The sequence below is a fragment of the Canis lupus genome, chromosome 36 (assembly GCF_048164855.1).
Source record: "Canis lupus baileyi chromosome 36, mCanLup2.hap1, whole genome shotgun sequence".
Taxonomy (NCBI): Eukaryota; Metazoa; Chordata; class Mammalia; order Carnivora; family Canidae; genus Canis; species Canis lupus.
In genome coordinates this window covers 2,151,663-2,166,192 of record NC_132873.1, presented here as the reverse complement: position 1 = coordinate 2,166,192, position 14,530 = coordinate 2,151,663, and the positions used below count along the sequence as shown (strand labels likewise).

Here is a 14,530-nt window from a genome sequence, read left to right as displayed (position 1 = left end):
TGCCTCTCTCTGTGTGTCTCTCATGAATAAATAAATAAAATATTAAAAAAAAAAAAGAATAAGGGAAAATGACTTCAACGTGCCCTTCCACTTAGCTCCCAAATTACTTCATTGGAAATGCCATATCTAGTCTCTAGCATCCTCAGTCTCCTGCTATTATTTGAAGCCTTTTAAAAACGAAGCTGAGAATATGAATGTTTACATAAAATCTTAGCTGGCGTGCATGTGATCTCCTGGTGGTGAGTGGAAGTCAGATGCTTGAGGGCAGCCTGATGTGGGCCCCCCGCGCACTGTCACACCCTGTGTACATTTAAAGGCTTTTACTTGTGGGGAGCCTGGCTGGCTTAGTCAGTAGAGCACACGATGCTCCATCTCCGGGTTGTGAGTTCAAGCCCTACAGTGGGCTTGGAGCCGACTTAAAAAAAATAAAATGAAGACTTTTATTTGAAATAACACAGAGGAGTATAGAGTATTGACAGTTCCATAAACAGAAACAAAGCTGGGATGCCTGGGTGGCTCAGCGGTTGAGCACCTGCCTTCAGCATAGGGCATGATCCCAGGGTCCTGGGATTGAGTCCCATGTCGGGCTTCCTTCTCTGTGGGGAGCCTACTTTTCCCTCTGCCTGCTACTCCCCTTGCTTGTGCGCTCTCATTCTCTCCCTCTCTTCCTCTCTCTCTCTCTCTTTTTTTCTCTCTCTTTAATAAACAAAGTCTTAAAAAAAAAAAAAAGGGCGGAAGACATGAACAGAGGTTTCTCCAAAGAGGAAATACAGGTGGCCAACAGATACATGAAAAGATGCTCCACATCCCTCAGCATCAAGGAGATGCAAACCAAAACCACAATGAGATGTCACCTCACACCTGTCTGAGTGACTAAACTAGAAAACACAAGAAACAACACGTGTTGGTGAGGATGTGGAGAAATGGGAACCCTCCCCTCGTGCTCTGTTGGTAGGAGTGTAAACAGTACAGCCACCGTAGAAGACAGTATAGAGGTTCCATAAAAAGTTGAAAATGGACCTGCCCCGTGATCCAGTAATTGCACAATTGGGTATTAAACCAAGAAAATACGAAGACACAAATTGAAAGAGATACATGCACCCCTATGATTACTGCAGCATTATTTACAACCGCCAAGTTACCGAAGCAGCCCAGGCATCCATGGATTGATGAATTAAGAAGATGTGGCGTATATATTCAGTGAAGTATTATTCAGCTGTGAAAAAAGAGTGAAATCTTGCCATTTGCAACAACATGGATGGAGGACAGTATAATGCTCAGCATAAGCCAGAGAAAGAAAAGTGCCATATGATCTCACTCGTATGTGGAATTTAAGAAAAAAAAAAAAAAACAAGCAAAGGAAAAAAAAGAGAAACCAAGAAATAGACGCTTAACTGTAGAGAACAAACAGGTCACCAGAGGGGAGATCGGTGGGGGGGGATGAGGGGAATAGGTGGTGGGGATGAAGAGAACGCTTATCATGATGAGCACTGAGCAATGCATAGAATTGCTGACTCACTATGCTGTACACCTGGAACTAATATAATACTATGTATTAGCTATACTGGAATTAAAGTAAAAGCCTAAGTAAAAAAGTAAAAAAAAAAAAAAAGAAGAAGAAGAAGATACCATATATTTGGTTTACACATTATGCAAATAGCATTAATTTACATATTTTGTTATTGTCAGTTTATCAAAAGCTAGTAAGATGTTCCCATACCTTGTGTTTCATTACATAAATGATGGAAAGAAACGGATTTAAATATCACATCCATCGTGATAACCAGGAGGGATAACTGAAAGAAGTTTAGACTGTAAGAACCACGTGTAAAGAATTGCAGTTCCTTGGAATTGCTCTGTGTGTTTCTACAATATCGAGCTCCGGGAAAGCAGGGACTCTGCTTCATTCCTGGCACCCACAGGATAGAGGCTCAAGGCACATATGTAAACAAATCATTCTTCTCTTCGGTTTCCAGGTCTCCAACAAGGACGCGTTAAACATTCTAAGGCAAGCTACCGTTAAATTCGCAGTGTAGAGCCAGTATGGGTGTGAGGATGCGAAGTTGCCTGTTTGGGGAAGAAAGTAAGAGAGGCAAGGAAACTTGCCATTTAAAGGGAGAAGATTTCATACATCCTGGTGTGTGTCAATTTTAATTTTTGAAAGTTCATGTTGGAAAATCTCAAGGGTCCAGAAAAGTCTCATGAGTAGAAAAATGAACCCTCCCCCACTCACCAGCTGGTAACATTTACTACAGTTTTTCTCTCTCCAACGGTATAATAAATACCCTCTACTGTTGTTATTGCTCAACTGAGTATGCAGACATCATGGCGTTTGCTGCTGTGTATCTCCCCTAAGAGCAAGATGATTCTCTCCTATAATGTCAGTGCAATTCAGGAAATCAGGCGTTGATAGATAGCTGTTAGCCTGTGTAGAGTGTGTATTCAAATTCCACCAACTGCCACAATAATTTCCTTCTTAGCTTTTGGGGGTTAGTGGGCAGGGAGGGTCAAGTGCTTCTTTTCCTAAACAGGATCATATGTTGCATCCAGTTTTTACACCTCTTCAACCTGCTTCCAGCTGGATTAGTCGTTCAACTTCCTTTGGTCTTCATGACACGAGCAGTGGGGAGGAGTATATAAGTCAGTGGTTTGTAGAACGTTCCCCAACTTGAGTTGGCGTGTTTCAGTCATGATGACGCCCCACTTCTGTATACGTGGCAGGAATTCCACAGAAGTGGTATTGTGTCTTCCTCAGTGCATCATATCAAGAGGCCCTTGGTGTCACTTTGTGCCATTGTTGGGGATATTCATTTTGATCACTTGAGTGGAGTGCTTGCCAGGTTTCTCTACTATAAAGTTAAATCATAAAGATTTATCTACAGACATCTTTATATGTTTATATATGTGAATATATAATCTGTATCATATATGTATTTATTGAGACTTTTTGCTTTTCATTAATGAGTAACCTGGGGATAGTGTTACTTAGATACTGTGTAACTATTCTGCTCATCAGCCTTTACTTGATGGCTTTAATATCCATTGATAATTCCTGCCTGAATCAATTAAGGCAGTTACGGTTGCAAACTGGTGGTGGTCTAACTCTTGCATTCCTTCCCTATTAATCAATCGGCTCTCCCTCCTCCCAGTGTTAGATTATTTGAACTCTGGATACTCAGAGAGGCTTGTCGGCTGGGTTGACAAGGAAGGGTCTCCATCCTGTCCAGTCTCACAACTTCCACTGGCTTCATAACTCCTTAGTCTGCCTTTTAATTATGGATGTGATGGGCGTGTTTGTTTCATTTTTAAACTTACGGCAAAACGGAAAAATATAACCACTGCCATTAAGAAATTGGTTCTTTCTATTGTAGGCCCAACATGGTGGTAGTGGCTGACGCTCAGACACCAGCCACACAGAGACCTCAATGTTGACATTAAGGAGCTGTTTATCGTGCATTAGCCAGGTGTACAAAAGAAAGCGATGTGGGTTTGGGATCTGATTCAGGGTGACTTAGGCGGCTTCATTTCTCCTCCCCGAGCCTCGGACTTTCCAACTCTGGAGAAGAGACTGTTATAATTTTCCTGTCTTTGCCCAGGGTTATTCTGGGCATCAAATGACATGGTAGGTAGGAAAGCACTCCGTACACCCCAGGTGCTAGGAGATTATGGGGTGGTATATACTGCAGGAAGCTTCCTGGCCTGATTGTTGAGAGCTCTTAAATGTGTTTCCATCTTTGTAAGTATTCTTGCCTTAGTGTTTGTCTGAATCAAATCATGGGGAAATAGACAAATTCAGATCGTGAGACATTGTATTGAACAACCGGTCTGGATTCTTCCAAAATATTGAGGTCATGAAAGACCAAAAGGAGAGAGCACCCAAAGACACAACAGCTGGCATGGGGAAAACGACTCTAAGGATATCATTGAGATCATTCATCGAGTTTGAATGTGGATTTAGTACAAAATAATATGTAGAAGTGTGATGATGGTGGTATTAGAAAGGACAGTGTTCTTGTTCTTAGGTGCTTCATGCCGCAATATTTGGGGACGATAACACGATTGAACCATTAATGTCTACAAGCTATTTTCAAATGGGTCGACAAAATAAAAATAACGCATATGTACATATGTGCATGCATGTGCACACAAACTATTCAAAACTCCAGAGTCTAGAGGAAGAGTATGCAAGTGCTTACTTCATTATTCTTTCTATAATTTTGAATTTTTTAGCATAAAGGCAGGAAAAGGAATGTGCTTTAATAGAATACAACTGGTTTGAAACCACTTGAGGACAAAAGTAGTCCATTATATTTCAAGTCATTATTGTTTCCTGATGGGAAGAAAAGAGCAGGCTAAGGGATTCTCTGAAATGCAAAGAAAGGAAGGGGTGCCTAATTTAAATTTGAATGTAAAGTAGGGATTTAAGGAGATAAAAATGTTCCGGGAGATTAGCATGATGCCCAGTACAACCCATTAAGTATTTAATAAATGTTTTTGAGTGAGTGTGTGAGTGCTTACACACACTCACACACACACACCTCTTACATTGAGCATATTTGAGCCTCTGCTGTAAGTCAGGGGTTCAGTGAGCCCAAGTCTCATGGGCACCCACACGTTGACTCTTCCTGACCCTGGACCAGTAGCCTCGCTTTCTCTAGTGTACAGCTGTGCAGCATCCAGAGAAGGTCTGATTCCTGTGTGAGACCGTCAGAGCCATAAACTTGGTGGCATTTTCCTGCTTAAAGAAAAATAGAGCAAAGATTCCTTATTGCAGAGGATCTACTCTTTGCCTCGATGAGAAGAAAATAATGCCCATTTCCAAACTCCTCTCCAGCTGTGTGTACACTGGCTATGAAGCTGCTCATTCTTCTTCTCAGGTAAACACGATACAGCACCCTAGAGATGGGGGTGAGGCTGCTCTGCGAGGCCGTAAGTGCATAACTAATCTTGAATTGCTGGATGGAGTTGGAAAATGGAACAAACGCTCCCGCCAGCTATAAAAAGCACCGAAACATAAACAGGGCCGCTATGATTCCTGACTGCCACAAGGAGATGTTGGCTGATTTTTCCAGGGCAGGAGTTCATTTCCAAGAGCAGGCTGAGGCAACTGGGTTTTTCCCTTTGTGTTGTAAAAAGAGAGTTACAGGGCAATTTGCAGCTAACTTAGTCTTTAGGTTTGTTTTCTTTTCCTTGGCAGTAAAAAATTTCCTTTTTGTAGAGAGAGAATTCTGGTCTCCTACGGCTCTGGAGACCCTTCATAGATTTGCAAGTCTTTGCTTTGTTACCTCTGTCTTTAACCCTAAAAAGTAATTGAGAAATATTTCTTAATTTCTAATCCAGTTTTAGGGTTAGTGGGGGGGGGGGGCAGGAGTACTGGCTTTACCTCCTGAATTCTGTGTGTGTGTGTATGTGTCTGTAGTTTGGGAATTTCCAGCATCTCAGCTTCTCTACGTGTAAATGAGAGAGGCAAGGATGAAGCAGTCCATCTCACACTTTAAAAGGAAAGGTCTTATGATAAATTGAGTATATATGGGCATGTTTGAGCTCTCTGGAAGAACCATCTAATATATAGTGAACCCATTAAAAAGAAAAGAACAGGATTGAGATTAGCTGTAGGAGGGACGCCTGGGTGGCTTGGTGGTTGAGCATCTGCCTTTTTGGCTCAGGGCGTGATCCCAGGGTCCTGGAATCGAGTCTCACATGGGGCTCCCAGCATGGAGCCTGCTTCTTCCTCTGCCCGTGTCTCTCATGAATAAATAAATAAAATCTTTTTTAAAAAGCTGTAGTAGAGCTCAGAGGAAGTAAGACTTAATAATTCACAAGTCGTAATTAAACTAAGCTGGGAACAACATGCTTCACCTTCTCAGATCGCCATGTCTCTCTTTCTAAGCCCCCTCCCAACTCCCGCCAGGAATAGTTGCCCTTCACCTTGAAGCTATTTTTCTATACAACTGCAAATTTGCTGGTAGAGTGGCATTGGCTGGTAGATTCTCAATTCACATGTAGATTTCTGAGTGCTTTTCTTGAAACAAAAAGATCAGAGTTGGAAAGAGGCTTCAAGATCATTGAGTTCTACTTGTGTATCCTAGACATGTAGAGATTAAGGCCAAAGAGGAGTTCCTAGCTTAGTAATGCATTTGTTGGTGAGGGACTAGACCTTGTCTCCAGTCTCGCGCCTGCACCAGCTCCCGTTCCACCCCGTCACCGCGTTAGCCTCTCTTCCTCTGTATTTCCAACCACAACTGACAGCAAGACGTTTCCGGTTCATTATGTTGAGTGACAAAAGACTGATGCACACTCTTTGTAAATTTGACATCCAGGCTATCAAAGAGAACTGTCTGTGAGAATCTTGAGGCTTTATCTGGTTAAAGACTTAGCAATTTGAGAATACTAATACTGCAGTAAGGTGATATTTATTATGTGTATCTATATATATCTCTCCTTACTGCGTTAGATGGATGGATAGGTGGTTGGATGGATGGATGGAGATATCTTCTTAATAATGCATTTTGTTATGTATGTGTGTGTGTGTATCACTCCCTTCTCTGTGCCCCCTTACCTCCCATACTGATGTCATTTATCACTTTCTCCTTTCTCCGTGACTTAACATTTGTTTGGTTTTCTCTTTAACTCTCCACTTTCTGTTACTGACATGGATGTGGACCTCGCATGGAGCACAGGACAACCTAGGCTAGGCCAAAGGAAGCCACCTCTCACCCTCAGAGTTCTATTTCCTATGGCCCTACTTGACCTATTACCCAAGTTAATAGAGGGAAGTAAGGAGCTGTTTGCTGCACAGCAAGTTGCTAAAACCTGTCACAGGTTTTCAACTCTTGGCATCAGTAAGCAGCAGAGGGCGCAGTGAACAGCAGGGAGGACCCAGGAGAGCAGATGCCAAAGCCACGTGTGTCTTGTAGTTCCGAAAAATCTGAGACACCTCTAAACACCTTTTTAAATATGTAAAGAAGTTGCCAGATTAAATAATAATTAGTTGATTTTTAATGACAGGCAAATCACAAATGCATCCTCATTGTAAAAAATTCCTGCAATACAGATAGAGGGAAAACTTCCCCGTCTCTACATTCCTTCCTTCCTAGAAGTAATGGTTATCCGTCTATTTCTAGACTTTGTAAACACACTAAAGCTTATAATGCACCTAAGAATATAAATATTTTTTCATAAATCATACCATATTATTTTACAACCCTTTTTCCTACTTCGTATGTTCTAGACCTCGATATATGTGTGTGTGTGTGTGTGTGTGTGTATGCATATAATTTCATTAAAAAAAAAAAAACTGCTGCCTAAGATTCTGTTGAGTGAATGTTCTGTGGTTTATTTAGTAAATTTTCTACTGGGACTTCTGCTTGGTTTGTTTTCTACTCTTAGCAACAGTAGGATTCTTGTGATTGTGTGTGTTTTCTAATGCAGATTCTTAGCTATGAAGATATACATTCTTTAAATTTTTTTAAATGACATGAAAAAGAGAGCAGAGGGCCAGTGCCTCATGACTCAAAGAGTTTGCAGTTGGCGACAATAGGGCACTGTGGCCTGGACACCAGCTGTACCAGAGGGACAGTACCAGTGACATGCCCACACAGCTATGTCCTCTTACTCACAGCTGTGGTCAGCCCAGTAGTTCATTTGACTTGAAGTCAAAACCACCAGGGTACTTCCACTGCAGCAACTGCTGAGGAAAGTTCTTTATTTGTTATCAAATGGGATGGCGTGATAGTTGGAGACAGCCAGGGAGATGAACAAGGGATTGGAGCAAGCAGGCCTGACAGATTCTGATTGGCAGATCTTTCCAGGGCCATCCAGTAGAGGCAGTAGTTTGTGGTGGATGGAGTGATTTTGTCTTCTTACGTCTGATGTATTCTGTATTTTTGCAGTTGGTCGCCCAATCCCTGTTCATCGGACTCCGCACCCAAGCCCGGGACAGATTGAGGAGTTGCATCAGACCTATATGGAGGAGCTAAGGAAATTATTTGAAGCACACAAAAGGAAGTACGGTATTCCCGAGCATGAAACTCTCATTTTTAAATAACCGTACTCTTAGAAGACATATAAGAGGATGAGAGAACATCCCATTGCAGGATACGTGTTTTAAATAAGGTGGTTTTTTTTTTCTTTGACTCTGGAATCAAATTTGCAACTCAATGCAACTGAAAAGTATTGTTTATGGTGATGGATGTTGATGTGCACCAGGTGTAAATAAATAAAAATATAGTGGGTCAACTGGAGGAGAAGGTTGGAGATGGCTATAATAACCCTTCTAATAAGACTCCTCATTTGGGAAAGTGCAATCATTTCACAGGTTAAGAAAAGGGTTAGAATTATTCATGTGCTCAAAAAAAATGACAGCTTCAAAAAAATAATTAGACCCTTTTACCAGAATCACAATAATTTAAGGTGGTGTTTCCACAAAGCATGACAGCTCTTGCTTAGCACAGCTGGAACAGTTAGGAGACAGTGTGTAGACTAATTTTCCATACAGAGCTAGAGGAGATCATTTCTCTCTCTCTCTCTCTGTCTCTCTCTTTTCTGCTTGAACAGGCCATTTTTTGGTGAATAATGTTACTTTGCACAGTTAGATAATATGATCCTTCAGGTCATGTCAACCACCACGTTTTTATACAACGGTGCAGAATTTCTATGCAGTTTTTGAAATAGGATGAATCTACCATCTGGAAACCCATGTGGATGAGAGCATGTCTCCTCATTTCTATTCGTGCTTAGAAATATTCATGCTTGTCATTTGCTTAGAAGTATGTTCGTTTGCTACAGACAAGGAGGTCTTTCGGGAGACCTGCTTCAGAACATTAAAATTCCGAAAGGTTTTCACGGTACTAGAAATGGTTTTAATTTTCTTCCCAAATGGCCTCTTTGAGTAAGAGCAGCGATGAAAGAAAGTGCTCTCTGATTGTGATGGGTCCAGTTACAGCGGGCTGGTCCGCGAGAGTGGGAACACTGCTCCTTCTGTTCACTGACCTCTCCCTGGGCCCTGGGCTGGGCACGAGAGAAGTACTTGTTTCCTGAAGTATTTAGAGGTGAACCCACAAACAAACTTTGCCTTAAGGTGAAGAATTTTTGAAACTATACCAAAGGATGAACCTTGTATAAGAAAAGACACGCTTCCAGAAGGAGAAATTGTACTGTCCTGTTGTCTTATGACCGTGATGGATAAGACCACAGGTGAGTCGCTGAGGCCTAAGTCAGAAGGTTTCTGATCATCAGGTACTAAGTGTTAAGTCATTTATTATCCAGTAAGGAGGAAGAATGTCTAGTTTCCAGATGATCTCCCCTGCTACTTCTCACTTCTCTACCTCCTCCACTCTAGGTCTTTGGGGGCCACTTCTCTGAGTGGTTCTGACTTCCTAGTAATAGATCTTCAGGCCTCTGATTTTTAAAACCTCAAGCCCTGGACCAGAGCGTGGACTGAGTTCAGCATCAGCCAAACAAAATCACGCTGGGTAATGTCTTGAGTAGGAAAGCATTTCACATGGGAAAAAGTGAACCTCCTCGATTGTTCTAGTCAAGGTCATCTTGGCCGGCATCACTTTGGCTTCACACTGGTTGAGCAATCCAGGAGTCCACTGACCCGTGGCCTTAAAATGACATTGATTTTTTAATTGAAGCAGGGAATAGGACACAACCTATTTTTTAATAGATGCAGAAAAATTGACTGTAAATCTTTTTCTGTATTATTCAACCCAGATGAAGTGTAAAGGAACATGATTTACAGAAAATGACACCTCAGCTGGTCAGGGGTCAGTCTTTCAAAATAGAGCTGTGAGAGCCAGGATAACCACAGCAACGAAAGACCTTCAAGTCATTATAAAACCCATGAATTTCATTGCTTTGGAGATGTTTATTAAGAGACACATAGTCTCTTGTGATTGCGTGAAGGTCTGACTTTTAATCTCATACTTGGTAGTGGGGGCCAAGCTGAGCCCCCCCCCCCAAATCAGCCGGATCATCTAGGAAGCAGTTGAAGCCTGTATGTAGTAACACAGAAGCCCTGAAAATAGAGAAAAGTTTTGCTCTGATGAATTTATCTAGAATTTTGCCATTTTGAAAATCTAGACATCAGCAACTTTAATTTCGGCATCCCTAAATATGACTTTGGGGTACATATTAGAGATGTTATCTCTTTCTTTCTTTGGGTCTCCTGCAGTCTTTTTTTTTTTTTTTTTAAGATTTTATTAATTTATTCATGAGAGACACAGAGAGAGAGGCAGAGACACAGGCAAAGGGAGAAGCAGGCTCCCTGCGGGGAGCCTGATGTGGGACTCAATCCTGGGACTCGATCCTGGGACTCTGGGATCACATCCTGAGCCGAAGGCAGATGATCAACTGCTGAGCCATCCAGGCGTCCCAGGTCCCCAGAGGTCTTAATCCAGCCAGAAGCCCTTTCATAAACTTGAAGCATAGTAGGAAGTTCCTTATAGTCCTACAGATTGCAGGTGAAGTTTTTGTCATGAATTTTTGCTATAGCGCAAAATGTGGGCCATATATTGTATTCGCTAATATAGTGTGACCAAGATCGCCTCTGTTAAAGATTCTCATTGACTCTGCAATTGCACATAAAATTTAAACAGCAAAGCAAAACAATAATGACAACAAAAGGAACCCGAGGGCACAGTAAGAGAAACTCCGCTAATTGCCTTGAGAAAATATGCATTTATGCCACTTGATCAGGACATTTCTCTCTCCTGTTTCTCTTGCATACTGGGCACAGCCTGAGTCATTTCCTTTGTCTTGCAGCTGGAAGTATTGAAATTATCCATATCCAGCTTAAGTCTATTATGTTCACACTGAAGGTTGCAGCTTCAGTGCCTATGAAGGCCAGCCAGTTGTGCTCTGTCCCAGGGCTACCATGGCAGGGGATGCTGCATGATTTATGAAAATCTTTCATGGGGACTATGGAAACAATCACAGTCCAAATACTTCAGGGATGATGGCTAAGCCTTTATATGTATAGCATTAAAAGTAAAAATCCCGGGACACCTGGGTGGCTCAGGGGTTAAGCATCTGCCTTTGGCTCAGGTCATGACCCCGGGATCCTGGGATCCAGTCCCACGTCGGGCTCCCTGAAGGGAGCCTGCTTCTCCCTCTGCCTGTGTCTCTGCCTCTCTCTGTGTCTCTCATGAATAAATAAATAAAATCTTGGGGAAAAAAAAGTAAAATCCCTACCTTCAATAGAAGGGATGCTTTGGTCATGGAAAGCACAGGAGGCAGCATCTAGATGCAGTGTCCCTCCCTCTGTAACTTCACATCTCTTCCAAACTGCCTCGCCCACAATGCAAATTACCAAGGTTTGTGTTAAATATGAAAATGAGTTTTGGGTGCATTTACTCTGTTTTCTTTTCCTCTGACCAGAAACAGTGTTGATGGGATTTGTTGATTCGTTGATTGGTTTGGTCAGTTAGTTGTTTTTTTCCCCCCACTAGCCCAAGGCTGCTCAAGTTCTGATACTGTATTTGTGTTTTTAAACTAAGTGATAAAATGTCTATTTCTGGGGCTGGAAGAGTTACTCCAAATAGGATTTGTATATCTTTTTAAAGGAAAATTTAAAAAAGCAGCTTTTATATAACCAACTAATTGTGCCAGTTTCTCTGCGATGGCAAGTACAGAAGTGATTTTTTTATGTTTAAAGCCAAGGGATTTATCTAATATCCTATATCTGTTATTTTAATTAATCCTTCACAAACACCCACAGCCTTGTGCCTTTTTTTTTTTTTTTAAGATTTTATTTATTTATTCCTGAGAGACACAGAGAGAGAGAGGCAGAGACACAGGCAGAGGGAGAAGCAGGCTCTGTCGGGGGAACCCGATGCGGGACTCAATCCAAGGACCCCGGGGTCACGCCCTGAACTGAAGGCAGATGCTCAACCACTGAGCCCTGCAAGGGCCCCTCCTTGAGACTTAATATCTTATATGGGAAGGCGAAGGTCTATCTCAATCCATAGGTTGCTGGTGGGGTGATGGGCTCCTCGGTGGCGGGATCTGGGGGTGTGCGCGTTTGCTTGTGGCCCCCAGGGCCGGGCCGTGAGATGCTTACGGCACCAACCTGGCAGTGGGACGATTGTGTGTGGGAGCCAGGCTTTAGAGCTAGAGTCCGGCGGTTGGTCCTTCTGCAGCCGAAGCAGCTGGGCCCCCCGGCGGAGCAGGGTGGCTGCTCCCCACACTTGTTGATTAACCTGTGATCAGGTTTGTTGCCCTGACCTTGCATAAAACACGAGGGTCAGAACGCAGAGTGTGACTAAGGACGCTCCTAAAGCGAGGGATTCAGCACGTCCGGCGCCAGCTCTGTCTCGCTGGGACCTGGAACAGCTCTTCCGAGACCAGTACAGCGCCTGTTGCTCCTCCCTTCCACGGGGGGGGGTTGGCATGTGTGCCTGGGTGACGTCCAGGACTCCAGCGGCAGGCGGCCCCCCGCACGGGCAGGGGGCAGGCGAGGGGCTCCAGGCCAGGCGGTGACAGCCCGCCAAGGGTCCTCCCCCTAATACGGGGCAGAGCAATCCCATTACACAGGCAAGTGGCAGCAGGGCCCCTGCCCCTGTGCCGACGGCCCCAAGCCTGTTCTGGCTCGAGCTTCCTCCAGCTGGTTGCACAGCTGCCTTTTTTTTTTTTTTTTTTTTTTTTATAGCTCTTAGATTCTGGTTAAGAATTCTCGTAGCCTCTCTTGAGCATAAAGATAAATCTGACCTCCTTGTGTTCCCAAGGGCCGTATATTCCTCCCCTACTCCATTTCCAGACCAACTTGGAGCCTTCAGCCTTTCTGGTTGGATTCCAGCTGCCCAGAGTGGGGGACAGTCACATGGAGACACCCAGAAAACACAACAACCGTGCTTTCTTTTTTACCTGTCGGGCTCCTGTTTCAAATAACCCTTTAGCCTCTGGTCCTCCACTGGCTGCTGAGGAGGCTCACTCCTTCCTCTTGGGAGCGGATGATCTCTGAAGTCCCCTCTGGTGCGTCTCTGGGGTCTCTAGCCTGGCCTTTGTACTGTCGTGGTCATACCATCCAGTGGGAGATGGACGTTCATCCGTGGACTACTTTTGCCTCCACCATCCTCACTTGGATTCCTCTGGCCGTGCAAATAGTTCAAAGGACCATCTCCCCTTTCGTAGTATATGGAGAACAGAAACTGCTACGGAGATTTCTCCAGCATCACGGCGACCTTTAGTCACGGTGTTTCTAAGAAACGATTGAATTCTCTAAATAAAAATTGGAGACATGTATGGAAGAGGTTTCCTTCTTTATATCGCTCAAAACTGTGAAGTAACAGTTTATTTCTTGTTAAAGTCTTTATAGGAGATGATGAATGTTTATATTTTCTACATTGTGCGTGTTGCTGTATGCTTTCTAAAAGTTCTTGGTTTGTAAAGTTTTGACCAATAAATGGGTTTTAACATGCCCCAGTTGTAGATGTGTGCGCGTGGTGTTTTCTCTGAGTGGAATGGTTTTCCTTTCCAGGCCTTTGTCAAGGCTGAAGCCACTTGGACTTGGGGACCAATGCAGGCGAGGGGTGTTGTGAGTGTTGCAGATCTCCCTGAAGAGCCAGGCCTGTAGATGCTCTGGATGGGAGAAATGCAAAACCCAGCAGGGGCAGGGTAGCGGGGAAGTGCAGGTGTGCCGGGTGGAACAGGCGGGGCCATGGTCGAGATGAGTGGAACTTACCAGATACAGAAATGTTCAAAAACTGGTAGAAAAACTGACACAGTCCAAATCAAGGGAATCACTGCTGAGAGGGTTCGGGGTTCCTTTTGGGTGATGAAAGTGCCCTAAAACCGGATTGTGGTGACGGCACGCACACTCTGTGAATATACTACAACCTCCCAAATTCCTCTCTTCAAATGGGTGAATTTACACTACATGAATTATACCTCAATAAAGCCATTTTGTTTTTTTGGGTTCTTTTAAAGATTTTATTTACTTATTCATGAGAGACACAGGCAGAGGGAGAAGCAGGCTCCCTGTGCAGAGCCCGATGCGGAACTCAATCCCGGGACCTGGGGTCACGACCTGAGCCGAAGGCAGACGCTCGACCACTGAGCTCCCAAGTGCCCCTCAATAAAGCCGTTTTATACACTCGAGGCACTCAGGCACCTGGCAAAATAATGGAAGAAGCTAAAAACTAAATTTTTCTCTTGATGTGTCAAGAGTGCAGTCGTCTCCTTTGGATGCGTGCATGTTGGACGACAAAGTTTATGCTTTGATTTTTTAGGCCTGTTGGCATTTCTGCTGTTTGTTATCAAAATAGGTGTTTTTGATACTCTTTTAAAATATTTTATTGGGGGATCCCTGGGTGGCGCAGCGGTTTGGCGCCTGCCTTTGGCCCAGGGCGCGATCCTGGAGACCCGGGATCGAATCCCACGTCGGGCTCCCGGTACATGGAGCCTGCTTCTCCCTCTGCCTGTGTCTCTGCCTCTCTCTCTCTCTCTCTCTGTGACTATCATAAATAAATAAAAAAATTAAAAAAAAATATTTTATTGGCTAGAAAACATGTTGAATTGTTATGGTATA

At 43.5% G+C, this 14,530-nt stretch overlaps 1 protein-coding gene across 2 annotated transcripts in view; it reads left to right on the top strand.

The window, feature by feature from the left end:
• The window catches only part of MOGAT1 (monoacylglycerol O-acyltransferase 1), a 37,141-nt gene extending 23,716 nt beyond the window's left edge, over positions 1–13,425 (top strand). The window contains exons 6-7 of one of the 2 annotated variants that reach the window (XR_012025152.1): positions 7,893–9,195; positions 12,729–13,425. Coding sequence is in view for 1 of the 2 variants with exons in the window: in XM_072813557.1 (XP_072669658.1) it covers positions 7,893–8,047 (155 nt within the window). In the remaining variant the exon portion in view is untranslated. Of the gene's footprint in view, positions 1–7,892 lie in introns of both variants that reach the window. The other variant, XM_072813557.1, reaches the window with a different exon arrangement.
• Positions 13,426–14,530: the final 1,105 nt, after the last annotated feature.